The sequence below is a fragment of the Haemorhous mexicanus genome, chromosome 2, assembly GCF_027477595.1.
Source record: "Haemorhous mexicanus isolate bHaeMex1 chromosome 2, bHaeMex1.pri, whole genome shotgun sequence".
In the NCBI taxonomy this organism is placed as follows: Eukaryota; Metazoa; Chordata; class Aves; order Passeriformes; family Fringillidae; genus Haemorhous; species Haemorhous mexicanus.
Window position 1 is genome coordinate 34666636 of NC_082342.1, and position 22459 is coordinate 34689094.

Consider the following 22459-nt stretch of genomic DNA (forward strand, 5'->3'; position numbering starts at 1 on the left):
CATATCTAATACAGGACAAGAAAACAGCTAATCTGAGGTGACTGTAAAATGCCGTGTGCTCTTCTGGTTTGGCCAGTGGTCCTGATTAGTCCTTACTCCAACAGTCCTCCCTATAGAGAAGGAGTGATTGCAGAAATGGGTCTGTGGAGCCGGCAGGTGTAGAGTCTGTGCAACCTCTTTATCTCCGTGCTCCTTGTATTGAGCCCATTTTCATCCACAGCACAGGCTCTCCTCTCACCTATAGGCACGGAGGCTGTGCTGTGCTGAACACCTTCCACTCAATTATTTAAAATTCAGTTGCTATGGATCTACTCGAGGCGATCAGTTTAAAGAAAATGCAGATGGCCTCTGGTTTTGAGTTCCCGCTGCGCTTTGGTTAATTTGGTATGTAAAGGTATTAGGTTAATTAAATGCCATGTGTTGCATGGGGACTGACTGCATTTGTGGATTAATAAGTGTCCCAGAGTGTTCTGTGCTGAAAGTGCTCAAGCTGGCAGACGGTTATTTCACTGAGAAAGGAAGGTAACAGAGAGAAGTCCTGGGGAAATGAAGAAGTTTCCTACTAATCCTGCAGTCATTTTTCCTGAACGGGTAGTTGCAGTGTCCTTCAGGTTCTTGACCGAGTATCAGCCCTTGCTGGAGAGACTGGAAGAATTTAAGTGAAGAGAAGCAGAGTTGTACAGTTTGCTTTGAGATTCCCACAGGGCTGGTCACATACAGTGAGCGTGTCAGCTGGCCAGGGGAGGACCATGGCTGGTGCGTGGAAATTTTCCTGCTAGGAGAAGATCTTTACCAAGAGCCATATTGTGAATCAGGTCAGAGGGTGTCCTGTGAGCAGCAGGCATGGTCGTGCCGCAGGGCTAGAGCAAACTGGCCACCGTGTTCGGGCATTCGTGGTGGAGCACATGTAGAACGCAGGGAGAGGGACAAATACCACCGCAAAGTTTTGGAGATGTTGAAGAAGAAGAAAGTCGTTTTCGTGCAGCCGTGCCCTGAGGGGGTGGAAGATCAGGAGAGAGACCAGGGCAGATGGACACTACTTCGCAATGTCAACCAGGTCCTGAAGCCCACGACCATGTTAGCGGTAAGATAGGGGGTCCCAAGCCCTGAGCATGGCTGGAAGCTTTCAGGCTGCTTTGAAATCTGTCTTGCTGTTGATGGGATCCTTCTACTGCATACGCCAGCTTCTCTCACCTTCCTCCTTTGTCCCCCCCCAACTAAGCACTGTAGCTCCCCTGCAGTGCAACTTTCTTGTTCTTCACATTTGGAAGCTCCTCCTAAAGATCCTCTCTGTGAATTGTGTGGATCCGTGTGTGGTGTTTCCTCCTCTTGCACCACTGTTTGGTTGTCACTGCCCCCAGTTTGTGAGGTCCTGAGGGTCTGCCCCGGAGCAATTTGGAAGATTTTTCTTGTTTGGAAGGGTATTAAAACCCACTGGCTGCATTGAGGAGGAAGAGGCAGACCATGTTGATACTGTAAAGGGTCTGGTGGCATTCTCACTTCTCCAGTACTCTGTCATGTGTTTTGGGAAATAAACTGTACCAGTGTAGGCACGAGGCAGGTTATGCAACTTACAAGCCACAGCTGGTAAATGCGTGAATCACCCTGATTTGCCCTAAAATCCCCAATATATCTGCTGGGTTTGGGCCTGATCCGAGGGTGATTGCTTCAGGAGAAGGAATGTATGTAACTGACTTCCATGGGGTTTATATGAAATTGATTAAAGTCAGAAAAGGAAATGGGTCGGCACTCTTAATAAGTGATGTTATTTTATAACTCCCTCGACCTTCCTGAGCTTACCAGTTTAGCCCATCCCATAAGACTTTTTTCACCAGTATTAAGAACTGCACTTTAATGGGTTTAAAAAGAGCAGTTTGAGGGGATGAGCACTCAGTGCATTTGGCAGACAAAGCACAGAAGTTGTCTTAGTGGTAGCAGAGTATCGATTTACCTTTGGGAGGGCAGACTGCCTTTTATCTCAGCTGTGTGGTAATACACCATATGAAGCAGGCTGCTTTTACAGCTATTCAATATTAGAGATTTGTTTTAAAAAGGCATTACAATTCTTGGATTTTTGATCAAGAGCAGTTTTTACAGAGCTGCTAAGATGTTGGAAAGGTTTTCTGCTGAGCAGGAGCTGAGCAACCCGGCTCATCTCTTGCTGACACCTTGATCAGGTTACCCACCATGTGCATGAATTTGCCCAGTGATGCAGAGAGGATAACAGTGCTGAACGTTCTGAAATGCTTTGAGAGTCTCGGATCAAAGGAGCTAAAAAATAAATATTAATATAAATGGATTTATAACATATCTGATCCTGACACTGCCTTCATTAGTTGTGATTTTTTTTTGCCTTTTTAACTCAGTTATGACATGTAAGGATAAGACAGTTAATGAGAAAAATGTATTAGTACTATATTTTTATGAGCTGGATAAAGATACTTAGAGCTGTAGCACAACCCTCTGAGGAAATGAAAACACAAGCTAAGGACTGGATCCTGAGCTCCATGTAAGCAGGATGACTTGGCTGATATCCTAGTGGAAACCTAGCAAGCAGCTGCCAAGGATAGAGTCTGCCACAGAATGGCTGGGAATTCCTGGTGTGTAGTTTCTCCATGTGTGGATCCCTGAGTGTTACCTTACATCCTGGTGGTACTCACAGGCTTGTGTCTCTTGGAAATCTTAATGGATGACTTGGATGGTGACATCTCCGGTTGCCACCGCCCGGCACAGAGATGAACATTGTTTAGCAGCTATTGGGCCAAACCAAATCTATAAATATGCTCTGTCCACAGAAATGGTTGATAGTGGATACTCAGGAAGGGGGTTGTATCAGAGAACATGCAAAGTGATACATCCTGATTTTCCCTTCTCCCTCTCCCAGCAGTTTTTCAGGACTTCAAAAGGTAGATACCACATTTGCATCAGGCTTAATAGGTACAAGTGGAGCTGGTCCCCAAGAATGTGGTGTTAGGTGGGGCTACAAGTCCACAGCATTAATCTGAGGTGCATGAATGAAAACACACCTGACAACTAGAGTACTCCCCATTTTAATACCCTTTCACCTTGCGAATAAGGCTGGGAAATAATTCTGCTTTGTTCCAGCATGTGTCCTGCTTGGGGCTTTAGTTTGGAGTTATTGTGGAGTTTGCTTTTGTATTGAGGAAAACATCTCTTTTAAAAGCTTTTTTGCATTTGAGTAATTTAATATCCACAGAGCTGATGAGCAGATAGTCCCTGCCCAGCAGGACTGACAGAGGTGTATAGGATCAGTAGTGACATGAACTAAGTGGATAGGGGTCAACTGCATGCTGTGTCTTTCAAAATGAAAACACAGAGGTCTGAAATGAAAAAAGTAAAACATTTGAAACATGTAAAAGGACACAGCCTTCTGGGATTATGGATGCTAAAACTTTGCACAGCTTCAGGACTCAAGTGAAAGTGCTCGCAGCAGATAAAATCCACTGAGAAGCATTAAATACAAACAGCCCTCCTACACTTTGCTGTAGCTGGAAGAGCTCCTGAAGAAGAACATGTATCTGCCTCTATGTTCTTAATCCATCTTTAGTCATTCCCTTTTCAGCAGTCTCCAAGGAATATTTGATAGTGGTTCTCTGCAAGGAAGAAAGGTGCCACAAGCCTCCGGATAAGGTTTAGCAGAGCTCAAAAACATCTCATAAATGCGACTTCCTAGGTTTGTACATTACACAGAGGAAAACCTCTACCTGGGTGGGTTTTTCTGCCTGTATTACTGTTCTGTAACCACTCTATGACCAGGAACCACTCTTGAGCTTGAGAAGCAGAGAGTTAGGGCAGTGGGACAGCACAGAGTTAGGTCCGCATGCTGTGTGGACCATGCTCTGCTGCTGGCACCTTGCAGGGCATTTCACAGATTCTTGGAATCATTAAGGTTGAAAAAGACTTCTGAGATCTTCAAGTCCAACCATTAACCCAGCAGCAGTGTGTTCACCACTAAACCACATCCCCAAGTGCCGCATGCGGAGCATCTTCTGTCCTGAGCCTCTGTGAAAAGAGTTGGTTTGTGGTTTGTGAGGGAAGTCATTTGACTTGCGCTAATGACTTGGCTACAAAACATCAACTGCTTGTATCCCAAGGAATACTAAACTCCCTGCAGCACTGAGTGTAACTGCTGTCTTTGGTTCCAGGGGGATTATGTGTGGATGGACCTCAAAACCGGACGGGAGTTCGACGTTCCCATTGGAGCGGTGGTTAAACTGTGTGACTCTGGACAGATCCAGGTTGTGGATGATGAAGGCAATGTACGTAAAAAGGCTTGTGATGTCCCTTCTACAGCTCTATGGCCTTGCTAGGCCAGGGGTCCCAGGGCCATGATAATCAACTTTGTTATGGCCTTCCTGTATGTCCTTGGGAATCAACTGTGCCATAGTTTTCTATTTGGAAAGACAAGACAATGTTGTGTTCCTGTTTTCATGGCTGTACTGGGAGTGCAAAATTGAGAACCTTCTTGAGAACAATGATAGCAGAAGCCCCCAAAATGCATTTGGGTAGTTTTTTGAGCAAACCCACCTACGCCTGAGGTTCCTCTGTTGTTATCCAGTCCTTCCTGACCTCCTACCAATACCTGATGTGCCAAAACACTGGTTCTCCTTCAATTTCCCACCTCTGTTTTTGTGCAGTGGTGGCTATTTTAGAGTAAGGTCTGTATCAAGGTGGTTCTCTTTGCTGCTTTTTTTTTTTCTTGCTGAGGTAATTGTAAATGCTCTCATTCCCTTCGAGGGTAATAGAGATTTGGTTTGGCAAGGTCCTTGTGGACAATTTGCCGTGGCTTTTGAAGCCCTTAGAAGTGCTGAGTCTAAATAACACTGCCAATAAAAGTGTGACTTTGCCAGCCCTGTCCATCCTTTTCTCCTTTACTAAATAATCTTCTCTCTGCTCAACAGTATTTTGTGGGAGAGGGTCAACCAGTGATGTGAAAATGCAGTTGTGAAGGGGAAGACAAATGTGCTATTTGTTATAAACCCCCCTGATGTGCTGGATGACCATGTTGCCCCAGAGGAGGGTCCTGCCAGGATGGCTTGTGTCTCCTGTCTCTTCTTGCTCCAATAAAACTCCAGTAAAAAGATGTTTTCCTTCATCTGTTACAAATCTTTCAAATTCATCACTGCCTTTCCCCAGGAAGAAAAGCTGTGGCACATGTGCCGATGATCTCTTGTGTATGTTCTTCCATCTGGTCCTTCTCTTTGGGGTGGGCTGTTTGTGTCTTTCATCCAGGTGATCTCTCATTTGATTTACCTTTCTGTGGCCTTGCTCTTTTCCCAGGAGCACTGGATTTCCCCGCAGAATGCCAGCCACATCAAACCCATGCACCCCACCTCCATCCATGGAGTGGAGGACATGATCCGCCTGGGCGACCTGAACGAGGCAGGAATTCTCAGGAACCTGCTGATTCGCTATCGGGAGCACCTCATCTATGTGAGTGTCCACCTCACCTCACCTCTGGTTCTACACTCCACCACCTGCTCTCCTTAGCTCTGGAGAACCCATGTGGGGGGAACCTTGACTGAACTGAGCTTGTGGGTTTCCACCTCCGCCTTGTCCCCGGTGGTGAAGGGCTTCTGACTTTGGAGGACATTGCAGAGCTCCTAGATGCCCCAGTGAAAGACCCCATGAGTTAGGTGATGGGCAAAGTCCACACCACCTTGCTGTCCTGCCCCTGTAGAAGTTTTGAGCCTGTGCATTAGCTTTCTGCACACAGAGTAACCAGTTCAACCCAGGCCATGAGCATGTTGTAGTCATCCTAAAGCAAAAACTTCTGTAGAGGTGTAAACTACATGCTGAATGTGACCCTTCTGCCCTTTTGCCCTGAACTATTAATTTTTTTAACCCAAGGGACTGAAGACAACCATTGCTGGAGGTGGAAGGGGTGGAGAAAGGATGAAGAGGGGCATGCATGAAATAACTGGGAACAAAGAAGTAAGCAGCTCCCAGAACAGCTCTAAAAAAACTTCCTAGTTCATGGCTTATTAGCCCTGGGCTGCCTGGGATCTCTGCAGCTGGTCTCTGAGTTGATCCTGGCAGTTGATCTCTTCCTTAGGTCAGCTCAGTCAGGTCATGCCCAGAGGACCCAGTGCAGCCTTGCCAATCCAAGCAGACATTCACAGGCTTGGGGGTTTACAGGGAGCCAGCCAGGGCTCCATCTCTCTTCTGTGTGACAGCATCGCAAAGGCCACCTCCCCAGCAGGACAGGAGTCAGCATTCAAGTCTCTGTGCTGGTTTTCTCAGTGTTCTCTATGCTGTGTAGTCTTCTGCACGTTCTTTAGACAGAAATTCAGGGTGCACATGTGTTTACTGCTAGATAATGTACTCAAACAGCCTCTGCAAATATGGAAAATGTTGTATTACTCTTAAATCCTACAGTCAGATGTTCAGGTAAGTGCTTGCTGTGCCTTTGAAGGCCTTTTCAAAGCCTCCTGGTCATTTAATTTTTAAAAGGCTCTAGAGACTACTAGATTTTCAGGCTGGAGGAAATTGCAGGTCAGTCAGAGTTCACAGATAAAATAAGCTAACAGAGTATGGGTAGGATTTTATCGACCAAGTCTGTTTGTTCATCACTGCTTGATGTCCAGTGCTTTTTGATCGGATGATTTTGGATTAGGGCTGGGCAGTGATGGAGCAGACACCACTCAGCCTGCACAGGCTGTTTATATGACTGACAGTTCCTTGCCCCTCTCTGGGAGAGATCCATATCTTCTTTCAGAGATGGAGTCCAATCCTGGAGGAAGGGGACATGGGTGCTGAAAAGACACCCATAAGTCCTCAAAGCTTGGGGGAGAATAGAGACCTCCAAATGCATCTCTCCCTCAGACACATTATTTGTTGTGCATGATGCCTAAGGCCCTATATTGTCAGTTTAGACAAAAATTGTATAATCAGAAAATTATTCCCACATTAGATGAACTACTTTCTCCCTTTATAATCAAATTTTCTTGCCACTTTTGATGATAAACTAGCAAGTTAATAGCCCAAATTCATATTTGAGGTGGTGTCTCCATGGGCATCCATGGCAGTCACCAGAAGTGTCAGTAGTGCCAGCAGAGACAAGACTGCTTTTCAGCTATGCAAACAGAAGTGCCTCTCAGATGTTTTAGAGCTGACTGGAGCTTGGATATCACAGAGGAGTTTATGTTGGAAGAAGATATTAGGCTGGAGGCCTCTAGTCCAGTCTTCCCCAGCTCAGAGCACATCCATCTTCAAGGTTAGGTGCAGCACTCATGTGGATAACTGAATTCAAGCAACCTGAATGCCACCTAAGAAGTACAGATGGCCAATAATTTGTAGCTGATTGGCTCATTCCAGGAACTTGAATTTACCCATTGAGCATTGCCCCTTTTTCCCCTGCTTGTGGGCACCCTGCAGTGGCACAAAGTGGATTCCTGCCACTCTCTCTGAGAAAGTTTGGATCATGTTGGGTATTTTTTCAGTGGTGTCTGTGTGTCTCTTTTGGGATGTCTCTGTTATCCAGCAAGTGCCTGTTGCCTCTCCAAGTGATCTGAGGTCCTCAGATACAATTCTGTGTGTACAGTATCATCAGATTACCTGTGGATATACCAAGCTCCTTCAAAACAGCTCTGTCTCTGAGCTCCCTTGCCAAGCTATTCACAAACATCCAGGAAGATTAGGAACACAAACGAGCACTGTGCAAAGTGTTGTTTGGCGACATCATCCTAATAAGGGCTGATGCAAAGGGCAGCTTTTAGCCTGGAGGTGTGTGGGTGGTGATTTGGGCTGAAGTGACACAGTAGCCACATCAGTTTCTCTGCTAGTTCTTCTGGTCCGATGGTGACAGTGCAGTGTGTCCTACAGAGTTCCTGCCTAAGGGATGGCCACATCCCACAAGGACATTTGCATCACAGAGGTTCCAGGTTACTGTGTCTTGATTGCTCCACACCACTAATGGCTTTGGAGTGCCAGCCCAGGAACTGGGCACAGCACAGCAATTAGAGCAATCTCAAAATCAGAATGACACTCTCAAAATGACAGAGTGTGTAGCTTGATAGAGAGGTATGCACACCACTTCTGTCTGCAGGTGTGTACTTGGAGGCTCAGGAACCCAGCCTTAGATCTCAGCTATTAGGAGTGATGGCACTAGGAGGAGTAGATTTGTGTCGGATGTGGTAAATATTGATGACAGTTTTGCAAAGCCAAGGTACCATATGGATGCCATGTGCAGGGGACACCCAGCCCACTGAGGTGGTGGGTTATTTTTTTTGTATAATTAGCACTGTCTCAAAGACAGTGAAGTTTCACTGAAAGGAAACTTGAAAGGATTTCTGAGCCTGCTGAGTAAATGATTACTTTTCCAATGGGACTTCAGTTCCTGTTTCCTCATGTCTTTAGCTTTGTGGAGGATGTAATTCTGCTCTAATAAAATATAATTTCCCTTTTTCTTCTCCTTCACATTTTACTCATAAGACAAACTGCGGCGGGAGGGTAAGTATGACGCTGGCAACGTCATTTGCAATTGCTGTCATGCCTTCCACTGGATCACCTTTTTCTGTTCACCTTTGTGGCCTTCTCATTTACTTTGCACCACCATTGCTGCTGCTTCATAAATGCACTGAGAGCATCCATCTGCTTTGGTGCAGAGCTTGACCCACATGGTGAAGTTGTGACATGTTCCCAGAGCTGGAAAGTCCCCAACCTGTGAGTGTGGTTAAAGCTTTAAGTACTTCTCAGTAATGACTTTACCTTGAAGGGAAGAAATGTCTGCAGCAAAATATGAAAAACTTCAACAAGGGCTTCTTGCTCTTAGTTTGGCTTGCACACAGCAAGCCAAACTCTCTCTTGCTGAATAGCAAGAGAGTCTGGTGGGGAGTTTGAACTCGTGAGTAAGGTTAAATCTTTATCTGGAGATGAAACCAGTGCCTGCTGCTGCTCTCTAAGGGCTGCCAAAATGCAGTAATGTTTGGTAGAGCTTTAACCCCATAACAATCCAGATGAAGTCAGCCATGGTGTTCTGGGTAGCAAGGGAAGCAGGCTCAGAAAGGATTTGTTTGGGGCTAATTAAAATGTAGGTCATGCAGGCAGTAATGAATTTGCTGTGAGATGTGGTTCCTGTGGTCAGCTATGGCAGAGTCTCTGCTCTCAGTAAAGCTTTATTTTTTCAATAGAAAAGGGCTTTGACATCACCCAGCAATAGAAACCAGTGAGCTGCTATTTCCTTGGAAGTGCCCTTTGGCCCCTGATCAACAGAGTGAACAAAGTTTTGCCTTCTGTCAGCTGTGAGAATTGGGCAAATTGTGATTATTTATCAACTAGGAATGAGCTACGAAAACAAGCAATAGTGCAAGAGTTCATGCTGACAAAGTGTTTTGTGAATCACAAGGGAAGGGTCAGTGGGAGCATCCAGAAAGAATACCTAATGGTTAACACCTTTAAAAGCCTCTCTGTTTACATTTGTGGCAGGGCAGACCTGTGTGACTGAAATGCAGGGATTTCATAGACCTCTGAAAGGAGTTAGATTTAAAAAAAAAAAAAAAAAAAAAAAAAAAAGCTCAAGGAAGATAAAAAATGTCCCTAAAATTAACCTGGTGATAAATTTTAAAGAGGAAATGAATGAAATAACGAAGACTCAAAGGAGTCTTCATTAGGGATCTTGGTGTCATAATCCCATTCAGAAATTGAGCTTCTCTGAGCACTGAGGTTACCTGTTCTGTCCCCTTTGAAGGCTTCTCTGGAGGGATGTCTCTGCTCCCTTTTTTCAATGTCTTCTTCTTCTAAAATCCAGTCTACATGATTTCACAGCCAATTTCTACCCTTTGGAGTTGTGACAACATTGTTCTGGAGCTCAAAGAGCTTTTTTCCTCCACTGGCACACAATCCCCTGTTACAGATAAGAGTATTGTGTCCTTTCTCAGTTAGCACTGTAAAATCAAACCTAATTTGGGACTGAACTGAAAGTTGCTCTCTTGTGTGGGCCATGAGTGTAGAAGGTGAGGAACCCCTAATGCCTTTAATCCTCCCTACTGTGGGACACAATTGCCACCTACTGGCTGCCTTCAGGAAGCCTGAACTGGTGGCAAGTTTTGGACAGATGGTGGCAAATTATTTCTTCTCTCTCACAAGCATCCTTGGCTGTGCCACTCTGCTGCTTTGTGCCGAAGCCTTATTGGGTTTAGGCCATGCAGATGAAAACCTGTAAAGATCATATGAATGTTGAAGTTGCTTATTTTGTTTCCTGAAAAAATATATGTAGTAGTGGGGGCACTTTCACAGCTGGATCCAGCAGGAAAGAAAGGTAAGATTAATCTTGTAACTTCAGTTGCTAAAAATTAACCTAGAGAAAGTGATTTGAATTCTTTGAAGTCGCAGAGTGAAAGCAGCCTCCATCTCATGCCCCTGGGTTAACCCAAGGTGCAGGCCCATTGACTCACCTGCTCTAGACACTGACTTTTAGACAGATGAAACAGGGAAAGGAGATCCTTATTCTCTGCCTTGAGCTTGGGATGTGGCCAAACCTCCTAATCTCAGCACTACATCTGAGCAAGATAACAAAGTTCATCTGTCCTTTGATGAGAGGCTTGAGAGAAACAGCTTCTGGAAGGGCAGAAATGAAAGAGGAAGACACTACAGAGGAGTTTGCTACCCAAGGCCCAGGACAGCTCTGCCAGAGGCCATTTACAAAATTTCAGGAATAGATGAGAAGGAATATGTCAGGACTTTGTGGGCAATATCCATCTGCACAGGACAAGGTTTAAACTGAGGTATGGAGAGATTTTGTTAGGCAGAGATGATAGAGAAGAATGCATTGCAGAGGGAAGTTTAGCAGCTGCTGTGGATTGAGGAAAAAAGGTTAGATAGTCATCTGAAAATGGTTTAGATCCAGCTGGTCCTGCCTTGAGATATGGGAATGGTTGTCAGGTTTCTTTCACCTATGGTTTCTCATCGTATGTGCAATGCAGTAAATATTTATGGGTATATGCTGGCTCTGGTGATGTTTTTGCAAATATGAGCTTCTCTTAAGACATTGAATCTTAACCAAGAGCATACAAAATATGAATTAAGGCTTGAAACCATGCTGTGCATGAGCAAGGCTTAATATGAACTGATTTAGGTATTTGGGACTTCCGTTCCCATTTTACCCCGGGCTCCCCCTGCAAGCATGTCTGACTTGAGCATCGTCTTTCATCCAGCTTTTAAAAAGCCTTGATTTTTCTGGCCTCCATCCACATCCCATCCAAGCTGCTAAAGTCTCTCAGCTACACCTCACTGTCCCCATAAACCTTCATGTGCTTCTCCTCCAGACATACACTGGTTCAATACTGGTGGCAGTAAACCCCTACCAGCTCCTACCCATCTACTCACCCGAGCAGATACGCCTCTACACCAACAAAAAGATTGGTGAGATGCCACCACACATCTTCGCAATTGCTGACAACTGCTACTTCAACATGCAGCGCAACAACAAGGACCAGTGCTGTATCATAAGGTGAGTTGCTGAGTTTCCACATGGGCCATATCCTGAAAGCAGATGCTGAGCAGATGCAAGATGCTTGATTTGGAACAGCTTATCAGATAGAATCAGACATTGAATGACTGATTAGGTCTTCCATCCACATATTCCCAGTGCAGAGGTGGTCTCTGTTCCTAGTGAAGGTGCTTTATCAATACTTTGGTATTTACCCTTACAACCCAATAGATCTTATATTCATTTTTAACCTCCACTTGGAAATTTAATACTCAATACTCCTACAGACATCAAAAATGCAAACATCGATACTTTCTGTATAAGGAAGGGTCAGGGACAAGCTTGATCTCTGGACCAGTGGTCATTCACACTCCTGAACTGTGTCTCCAGGCGTGGCTCTGCTCTGGACTGATCAACCTTGGGCACCAAGGAGTGCCTGGTCACAGTTATGGGTATAGTTCCCTCCAGCATCTGTCCCAAATGGTGGTATGAGCCGGATTTGATGTCCTCAGCCCTCCAACATGATCCTGTAAATTCTGAACCCCCAGTCTTTTTCATTTGAAGCACCCTTTTCCCCAAGGCATGCCTACCCTAAGTTTCATTGAATGAAAAGCCATAACTCTGGAACATCCCGTGTGCAGTATTCCAGATACATGAGTCTGAAAAGGCCATTCAGTAAGGCTTATTTTGCTGGTCTGAAAAAGCATCATGTGGGGCCCATAGGAGAGTCAAAGCAGTGTGCCAGTGGCCTGAAAAGTGAAACGATTTGCCCATGAGGCCAAGGCTAGATACTCAATGTCAGGAAGGTCTGTTTTGGTCACTTATTTTAGCTACCCCATGTGTCAGACATGCCACAGACTCACCCGAATATTTCTGCCCAGCCCTTTCACAAGATAACTGAGGTTATCTTTCAGTGAAGAGAAAAGTTTGAGGAATAACTCTGGCTTCCTGCCCCATAAGCTTCTCCTCTCTCCCCTGCTCCTTGTTAGAACAAGCCCAGGAAACCTGTGGAAGTCCCTCCTGGTTAAAGGCTGTATTCCATAGTCTGCCTTGTCATAGCTCAAGGCTGGTGATGAAGATGTCCCATGGGAACAGCTAGATCCTGGACCACAGGGTCATGGTCTGGTGATCATACCTGGAAAAGCACTGATTGAAAGTATTTCATGACCTTCTTAGTGCTGGTTGAATGATGGCATTTGCTGGGGATACTGAAACTCAAGCAACAGCTCAGTCCAAATGGAACACGGAGCAAATCTGGATTTTGGCTGGAAGCTGTGTGGTACCATCATTTGTGGTCCTATCATTTGTCCCACAGCCAGTCCTTGGGATGCTAGAAACCCATCCTTAGTGGTCTCATCCCGCCTATGCTAGCAGAAGAAAGACAAGAGACAGAAGTTCCTTTGGAGACAGAGGGAGGGACATTGGCAGGGATGCAGCATGGCTCTCACTGACATCCACTCCTTTGTCTTTGCAGTGGAGAATCTGGAGCAGGGAAGACAGAAAGCACAAAACTGATTTTGCAGTTCCTGGCAGCAATCAGTGGTCAACACTCCTGGATTGAGCAGCAGGTCCTGGAGGCAAATCCCATCCTGGAAGGTGAGGCCTCAGATAACAAGTCTTTTGCTGGAAGAAATAAGAAACAGATTCAGGAGCCATAAAATATAACCAAATGTAAATCACTTAGGTAACACTTCGGGTTTCCAAAAAAGCGACAAAACTTTTTTTTTGAAGTACACTTCTGCTAAACAACATATTCAGATTCTTAGATTCTTTCCATCTGAATGTATTTTTCACAAAACTAATATTCTCTGATTTGAGCTCTCAATGTTTCCTTTAATATTTTTGACAGCTATTGTTGAAAGCAAAGCATTTCAGCTGACCTGTATTATTTTTTCAACTGTTTTGGTTCTTAAAAAGTTGAAAAAAAGGTGTTTTTCCACTTAAAACAGTACTTTCCTCCCCCCCAAGAAAATCCATACAAAACACTGAATTTTACCTAATTCTGCATGTAGTATGTGAAAGGGCTGATCAATACTTTTTTGCATATCTGATGTTCAATCAAAGCTCTCTTGAAAAATCTCAACACCTCCTCCAGTGCTGGACTGCATGCAGAGCTTCAATATCCCATCAGTGCTGCATTCAGCTAACTAATTATTTGCTTTTTTGGCCATAGTTGCAAAAATCCTATTCCTATTCTTAGATGATTCCATGAAACATCAGTTTAATAGGATCTGAGCTTCACAGCACCTTGTGCTGGCTGTATACAATAGCAAACCCCACCTTTTCCTTCCAAGACAAGTGAATGACAGCAGAATGCAGAAAAAGAAATAGAGGAGTCCAAGAAAGAACCAGATAATGAGAATCAGCTTGTGGCCTTAATAGGTTCATTGACAGTCTGTTACTGTGATCAACCCCACTGTTTTAATTGGATATCTGTAAATTAAATAGGTTATCTAACCCTCTTGATCCAACTTGATGCCAGATGTACCTTTTATGCTTACACAGAAAAAACTGCATTTTCTTTAAAGAATAACATTGCGGTTTTCCTCTAAAGATAGAGGTTTGATCAGCCTGGTCTAGTGGGAAGTGTCCCTGCCCTTGGCAGAGGGGTTGGAACTAGATGATCTTGAAGGTCCCTTCCAACCCAAACCATTCTATGATTTTTGCCTCCTCTGCTTGGTGAATAACCCTCTAGGAACCAACAGAAGTGTGACAAGCACACAGGGCACTACTGAATATGCACTTGGTCACTGCTGAGATTCAGGAAAGAGAGGCTCTGTAATTCAAGTGCATGTCCATCACCTGCCAGAAATCCTGGAGTAGAAATTGCAGGGTGTGCTGGCTTAGGGCACTCATCCACACCCAACAGAGGATGGACATGAAGACCTTTCTCTGCACAGTCTGCTTGCAGGGAGAAGTCTCCCACTGGAAGTTGGCTTAGTTTTCTGTATTTCCCTTTTGATGTACTTTCCCTTTTCTTTCCCTCTTAGTCATCAAATCACTCACCAGCATCTCTGCCATTTTCTGCATAGTGCCACCTTTCACCCTGCAGCCACTCTTGCTCAACTCTCCTCTCATTTCATCAGCTGCTGCCAAAATCCTACCATCCTAGCTCTTCTTCCTGGATAAGGTCACCCCATTCCCAAGCTTCCTCCTCTTTGCTCCGATCTGTATTTCCAAGGAAAATCATCCGATATACATCTTGTTTGCTCACATTGAGATGAACTTGATTCGGCCAAACTTAAGGGAAGGCTTTGGGGCTGCTTTTAACCCTCTCAGCTTCACTCCTTTGACTTTTCTTCCCCCAGAGTGACCAGATCCATCATCTTCCCTGCATCAGATCCTCTCTAATGCGTCATAATTCTTGCAGCTTTCGGGAATGCAAAGACCATCCGTAATGACAATTCCAGCCGATTTGGGAAGTACATCGACATCCACTTCAACAAAAGGGGAGCCATAGAGGGGGCAAAGATTGAGCAGTACCTGCTGGAGAAGTCCCGGGTGTGCAGGCAGGTAAGGTGATACAGCTGCAAGGGGCAGGCAGCCAACCTTTGCCGTGCTGTTCTCCTCACAGAGCTGGCACTCGCTCTTCTCCTGCAGGCCCAGGATGAGAGGAATTACCACGTGTTCTACTGCATGCTGAGAGGAATGACCGTGGAGCAGAAGAAGAAGCTGGGTCTTGGGAAAGCCACGGACTACAACTACCTTGCGATGGTGAGAGAGCAGCCAAACAGAGGTTTGGTAGGGGGGTGTGTGAAAGGTCCTTAGCAAGGCAGAAGGAAAAGAGAGGTGCTTCTGCAGCCAAGAGCTGCTTTGCTGGTTATGACTTTCCTGAGCCTTAGCCACAGGGTTTGACAGATCTCTTTGTCTCACCACCACAAGGCTCATAGTCTTAGTGGAAATCCTTAATCCCTGTGTCTAGACCAGGCTATTTCCACACTTTCTGTGAAGTAGAACATAAGCTTGGATGGGATGGTGTATGGTGCCCATGCCACGTGTTTGGAAGTAGCCAGGGTGTTAGATAAGATCTGCTGCTCTTGAGGCAGTGATGAGTGTAGAGAAGTGCTGATCTGGATGGCACATTCTCAGCAGAATATAGGGCTGAGCTGTGTGTGCTCCAAGTGTCTGACCGAGCCAGCAATCTCCAACCCCACTCCCTATATACCAGTGTTGATATCCAGAGGAGCTGATAGAAGCAGGTGCCCCTGCATCATCAGCAATTCTGGGGCCCAGCTTTCTAACTGGATAAGTGGGAGCCTCCAGCTCTCAATCCCCATTTCAGAGAGCTTTTTCCCTTCTGCTGATGGCAGTCAGACACAGGGTACCTGGGGACAACAGGGTAAGTGTAGGTCACAAGGCTCAGCACTGAGTCATAGAATATGACAAAGGGCAGAGCCAGATCCACAAGTTCAGCATCATCCCTTAAAACCTTGCTGTTTCTGGGGGAAGCCCTGATAGCTTAGAGTTATACCCTGGTGCTCCCTGGCTTTGCCCCATGCAGCGTGTGCCCCACTTGCCTCCCCAGGGTAACTGCACGACCTGTGATGGCAGAGATGATAGCAAGGAGTACGCCAATATCCGCTCCGCTATGAAGGTCCTCATGTTCACCGACACTGAGAACTGGGAGATCTCCAAGCTGCTGGCTGCCATCCTGCACATGGGCAACCTGCAGTATGAAGGTAAAAGGACAAAATACATGGTCCAGTGCACTGCTGCTCTTTATTCTGCCTGCTGACAGGGAGCCAAGCTCAGGGATGGAGAGCTGTATCCAGAACACCTGCCATGGTGCCATGCCAGGGACTCAGTGTTCTCAGTGTTTATTGTGGCATTGTAAGGACAAGGAATGAGGAATAATTCCACCTGCCCACAGTAGGACTGCCAGGCTGCTGTGTGCTCAATGACATCCACATTCTGAGTGTTGTGAGGTTGAATATTGACACTGGCCATTCAGTAGGCTCAGGTTTTACAAAGAGAGACTAATGGAGTGTTTGACAGGTAAGTGCCCGTGTGATTGGATATGCCTTTGTAAATGTACCAAACAGCTCTGCTGTCAGAAATGACACAGTGATTTATAAAACCTCTTCAGAAGACAGAAGCCTAAAGCACTTATATGCTGAAACATTTCTACATTCTTTACTATCTGGCCTGGCAGAGCAGAGTACAGGTCCTTTGCAGTCAGCAGCAGGACTCCAGCAGATGTGTGAACTTTTCTCTCCCTTCTGATGGCCAGATTTTGCCAGGACATCAAGCAGAGGCAGCAGAGAAAGACCCTTTCCCTCACCCCATCTGCTTTCTTCAGAGACACCCTGAAGAAAGGTGAAGAAAGCAGTCCCTTGCTGATGGCTTTCCCTCTGCCTTTCTTCCCCCAGCTCGGACCTATGACAACCTGGATGCCTGCGAGGTTGTTCAGTCAGCATCGCTCATCACTGCAGCAACATTGCTGGAGGTCAGTGGCCCTGCAGTGTTGCTGTTCCCTTCCTGATTTCATCCCAGGTCTTTAGTATTGTGGCAAAGCTTTGTCTGAGCCAGCCCCCTCTTGCACCACCAGCTCTAGGAGGCTGAAGAGGCCTGGAAAAGCCATATTGTGTCCTGCACTGGCAGCATGAAGGTGAATGTCTCCATCTGGGCTGAGTAGGCAGAGGAGGCTACAAAGACACTCAGGGGGCTGGAGCACCTCTTCTGTGGAGACAGGCTGAGAGATCTGGAGTGTTTCAGCCCGGAGAAGAGAGGGCTCTGGGGGCAGCTTAGAGCCTCTTTCAGTACCTAGAGGGGCTCCAAGAGAGCTGGAGGAGGGACTTTTGGCAAGGGTATGGAATGATAGGACAAGGTGGAATGGCTTCAAACTGAAAGAGGACAGATTTAAATTAGATATTAAGAAATTCTTCACTGAGGGTGGTGAGGCACTGGAACAGGTTGCCCAGGGATTTTGTGGCTGCTCCACTTGTGGGCATGTTCAAGGCCAGGTGTGATGGGACTTTGAGCAACCTGGTCTAGCAGAAACTGTTCCTGTTGGGGGGTTGGAACGAGATGATCTTTAAAGATCCCTTCCAACCCAAAATATCCTATGATTCCATGATCCGATTATCTGAGCTCCCCTTCATACCAGCAGATAGGAAAAGACCCTCGGGTGGGTCTAGCACATTGTCCTAGAAAAGGCATCCAAAATACCTCAGTCCCTAAAGTAGGGTGTTTGCCTCACTGATATAAAGGAAGTTCATAATGGTACTTGAGACAGATGTCATTTATATTCTGTATATCTGAAGAGTGAGGTGAGATGACCCTCACTGAAATCATCCATGCAGTGACTGGGGCATTCTTCAGTGGCCTTCTCCAGAGCTAACAGGGACATCATCTCATCTCCATAGGCACTGCTGGTCCCAGAGTGTGATCTACAGTTCTCTGTCCACTTAGAGAGTGGACATTTCCCTGAAGAAGTATAAAAAGGGATCAAGGTGATGCAAAGCTTTAACCCATGCTGGTAGCATACAGCTTTGCAGGCTTTGCTCTGCTTTCTCATCCTGTCTTCCCACAGCTTGTTAACATCTTATGCTAAGTCACAAGAACACCTTCCAGATTAAAATATGGTATAAAAATGTTAATTTTTCTCTCTGGAAATGCCTGTATCTTCATTTGAGGTACCTTCCCTGTGCAGCAGCTGTGTTTGGTGTTGTCTCTGTCAGGTTGAGCCTCAGGATGTGATGAACTGCCTTACCAGCCGGACTATAATCACCAGGGGTGAAACTGTCTCCACCCCTCTCAGCATGGAACAAGCACTGGATGTGAGGGATGCTTTTGTAAAGGTAAGTCTCAGGGCATTTCCTTGCACCTTCTCTTGATAAGCTGAAGAAATCTGCCCCTTCTGAGACTGGAGCATCCACTGCACAGGAAAAGGGTCTCGCTTGGTGCCTGTGTGAGCTCAGATCACCAAATGCCCTTGAAACCATGTTCTGATTGGGATGTGCAAAGAGTTGAGGTGGAAGGAGTGCAGGTAACCTGCTCTGCAAGGGATTTGCCATCTGGACTGGAGATTGTACTCAAAGGGGACCTGCAGAAGGACACAGCATTCTGAAATTACCTCAGTTTCTAGAAAGATCCTCAGGTGCTGTAAATCAGAGCAATTCTACCCACACCTCTAGCACACACACACACACGAATTTCAGGATTTGGGAGCATAAGCAGCAGTAAATACAGCTGAATAACACAGGACTAGGGATAGAGCAGTCCAGAAGACATTAGAACATCTTGAGGCTTTGGAGTGATGAAGGTTGATGGGATAGGTGGGGATCACTGCTATGCTGTGTGCAGCCCCATGTAAAATTGCAAGGCAAGCATTATTGGCATGCTTTGGCCAGCTTGGGTCCTCATTTTACCTGTGGGGAATTGGTAGATCAAGCTGGTTTGATAGCCTGCAAATCCTGGCAGTGTCTTCTCTAGTGGTGACGGGCCTTTGAATTGGGCTCCCCTCTTGGTCACACTGCTGTAGCTTATAAAATAATAATTAATAGCAGTTTAAAACATGAAGTTCTGGAATTACTGAGGCAGCAATATCAGTGTTATGAGATCATCAGACTATTCAGCCAGTGCTGCAATGTTTCAGTGAGCACCTTGTTCAAGTGAACAAGATGTTCTTGCAGCGTAACATGGCTCTGCTCTGCTGATCTGTAGAGAGAAACGTGTGGAAACCAAGGAAAGGACTGTCTGGCTTCACAGCAAGCCCATAGATCCAAAATGTAGCATTATCCAGATTTGGGGGTTTGCTCTCAGTTGTCTTTTAGCTAGACTTTCAGGTCTGTTTTCCTTGATCTACATAAAGGTCCTTGAAGCTTTAAACCATGCCAAGAGTTTGGCACAAACAGTGGTGAGCGCATCCTCAGGGACTGTCTGGTTGTTGGCCATGCTTTAGGAGAACCTGTGTCATCAAGGCTGAAGTGGTGACACAGACCAGCAGGACAAACTGCTGAACTGTCTCAGTGAGTTCCATCTTTGGGATGTTGCAGGGAATTTATGGACGACTTTTTGTGTGGATCGTGGAGAAGATCAATGCTGCAATTTATAGACCTCCTTCCCAGGAACTCAAAAGTATCAGGAGATCCATTGGCCTTCTTGACATCTTTGGCTTTGAGAACTTCACTGTGAACAGGTATGGAGCCTGCAAAAAGAGAACCAGGTCTTAATCCTCCTTCATAAGCCCAAGCTCAAGTCCTTTCACCTCTCCTGAAGTGAGCTGGACTGGGTTGGACCAAGCCTTTTTCTTTATGAGAAATTATCAGAGCTAATCAATCAATTTCTAAACAGATTTAGACCGCACACATAACATTGTTTTGGGAAAAAAACTGATTGTCTGAACCAATAAGGAAATTCTAAGCCAACACCAGCCTTACTGAGTGGTTGACAAGGTCTGAGAGTATTTCTTAAAGCATGAAGAGAGATGTAGAAAAAATTAACCAGGGTGTATATAAAAAGGCATTTTCTTGACCTTCCCTCCACAGTTTTGAGCAGCTTTGCATTAACTTTGCGAATGAAAACCTGCAACAGTTCTTCGTGCGCCACGTCTTCAAGCTAGAGCAGGAGGAGTACAACCTGGAGAACATCAACTGGCAGCACATCGAGTTCACGGATAACCAGGATGCCTTGGACATGATTGCCATCAAGCCTATGAACATCATCTCCCTCATTGACGAGGAGAGCAAGTTCCCCAAGGTGTGTTTTGGGCTCAGCCTTGTTGCCAGTGACTCTCCTGATTTTATCCCCTTTGCACTTGCATGCTGGCACCCTGTGAGAAATCTGCTCAGCCCCAAAAAAACATTCATCAGTGGCCTACCTATTTATAGTTTTTATTGCTCTCTTAAATTTGCTTCCATCAGTGTTACAGAAACAAGTGTTTCTGATGGAAAAATATGTCTGCAAGAGGCTCAAAAACATCTATCGGCAAAGTTTAAGAGAAAATATTGTTAAATATACTCCTTTTGGAGCATTATTTTGAATACAGCACTACATAACAGTGATATTTAATCAATTTCTGTAATTTCTGCACTTGACATATCTTCTCCACCATATCACTTCTCAACACAAATGCACATTGTCACCAAGTCAAGAAAGAAATGTGCTATTGACTGGAAAATTATTTCAATGGGAATAGCCTTGGTTAAATGTCAGATCTTTTCATGCATGTACAGGGTACAGATGCCACCATGTTGCACAAGCTGAACTCCCAGCACAAGCTTAACACCAATTATATTCCTCCGAAGAATAACTACGAAACCCAGTTTGGCATTAACCATTTTGCTGGAATTGTTTACTACGAAACAAAAGGTATGGGGCTGCTCCTAGGGCAGAGGGTGAGGGGATATTCATGGGCAGACAAGCCACTGCTGTCTTGGAGCAGGGCAGGGTGTCAGGGCAGGTAGTCCAGGGTCGTGTCAATGTTTTCCTTTTCTGGCTGCAATGACTTGACCCTCCAGCTGTGCCCATGAGCTGCAGAGTTTGGTGCTGTTTCATTCATGTGTGCCTGTGACAGAATGCTTTGCACCACTGCATCCTCAGCCCAGTCTGAAGATGCACCTCTGTCTTCCTTCTCACGGTCTCTCTCTCTGCCCACTCATTGCTCCCATTACCTCACCAAGAACATCCCGTAATCCAACAACCCAGAAGCGGCTTGCAGCTCACGTGCTGACCATGTTGCACTGTGTCATCTATGTGTTGTCCCATTATTTCTCTAGGTTTCTTGGAGAAAAACAGGGACACGCTGCATGGAGACATCATTCAGCTGGTGCATTCCTCAAAAAACAAATTCATCAAGCAGATCTTCCAAGCAGATGTGGCAATGGTAATGCAGGCGGGAGAAGATCTTTATTTAGGAGGAGGGGTGTTCCTGGAAGGGGTGGAAGATTTGCAGAGTCATATTGCTCTGGTGCTCCTTGGGGTGTTCCAAACCTGTTAGTGAGAGTCAATTATCAGGAAGTGTTAATGCAGTGTCCCAGGTGCATCCACTCTCATGCCCCCAGTTCACTGCATTTGGTTCATCAAATATTATTTTTTTGTTATCATGGCCCCTCAGACTTGTGTAGGGATTGGAACAATTAGGTTTGTGATTATAGAAATCTGAGAGAAAAGCAAGTGTGCCTTCCAGTTAGGTCACCCAGATGTGTGTATAGTAGAATGAGAAGTAAACTAACAGAGAGCAGGTTTAGATTAGGTGTTAGGAAGAAGTTCTAACCTGTGAGGGTGGTGAGATACTGGTATAGATTGCCCAGAGAAGCTGTGGGTGCCCCATCCCTCGAAGTGTTCAAGCAATCTGGCCTAGTGGAAGGTGTCCCTGCCTATGGCAGGAGGGTTGGAATTAGTAACCTTGAAGGTCCCTTAAAACCCAAACCTTTCTATGAGTCCAAGTAAAAGCCAAATACTTGTCAACCAGAGTAGAACAAAAGGATAATCTTGCTGGTCCTTAAGCACCACAACAAGACTTGGAGGGACCAGTTGTGTTTTGCTGTTACAACAGCAGAGAGAGGCAACACCAGTTATGAAAGCTGAACTTCAAAGCTCCTCTTTCCACATCCCAGTTCTCCAGGAGGTTATGTGCTTACTCCATGCTTAGTGAGAGAAGACTGTGTGCCCTGAAGTTTCAGAGAAGGGCAGTTATTGCTTTAATCCTTTCCACCCCATATGAGTATTTATTACTGGGATACCAGCTTAAATGCTGAGATTAGTGACCATTTCACTTTAGTAACACAAATGTGCGATATTTTCTTCAGGAAGCTGAACATCTAAATCTCTCTACTCATCCCTACTCCCAAAATTAAAGTAGAAAGTGTTTTAAAATGTTAGTCTTCAGAATCTGAAAGCCTATACAGATCAGTCCCTATGGCCAAATCCCCCAGTCTTTCCCAAGGCAAAAGTCATGGGACTGCAGAGGGTGTGGGGATAACATTTTCCAAAGTAAACAAATTTTTGGGCAGTCGGAGTCCCATTTCCAAATGCCAGCCAAATGCCACTGATGGACCAAGGGACTTA

At 45.5% G+C, this 22459-nt stretch overlaps 1 protein-coding gene across 1 annotated transcript in view; it reads left to right on the forward strand.

The window, feature by feature from the left end:
• Positions 1 to 952: 952 nt before the first annotated feature.
• Positions 953 to 22459, forward strand: part of MYO7A (myosin VIIA) — a 62677-nt gene continuing 41170 nt past the window's right edge. The window contains exons 1-14 of the mRNA XM_059840295.1: positions 953 to 1084; positions 4167 to 4280; positions 5302 to 5454; positions 11286 to 11470; positions 12924 to 13045; positions 14820 to 14962; positions 15050 to 15163; positions 15975 to 16128; positions 16819 to 16895; positions 18130 to 18249; positions 19447 to 19589; positions 19939 to 20149; positions 20626 to 20761; positions 21169 to 21275. Coding sequence (XP_059696278.1) covers positions 953 to 1084; positions 4167 to 4280; positions 5302 to 5454; positions 11286 to 11470; positions 12924 to 13045; positions 14820 to 14962; positions 15050 to 15163; positions 15975 to 16128; positions 16819 to 16895; positions 18130 to 18249; positions 19447 to 19589; positions 19939 to 20149; positions 20626 to 20761; positions 21169 to 21275 — 1911 coding nt within the window. The remainder of the gene's footprint in view (positions 1085 to 4166; positions 4281 to 5301; positions 5455 to 11285; positions 11471 to 12923; positions 13046 to 14819; positions 14963 to 15049; positions 15164 to 15974; positions 16129 to 16818; positions 16896 to 18129; positions 18250 to 19446; positions 19590 to 19938; positions 20150 to 20625; positions 20762 to 21168; positions 21276 to 22459) is intronic.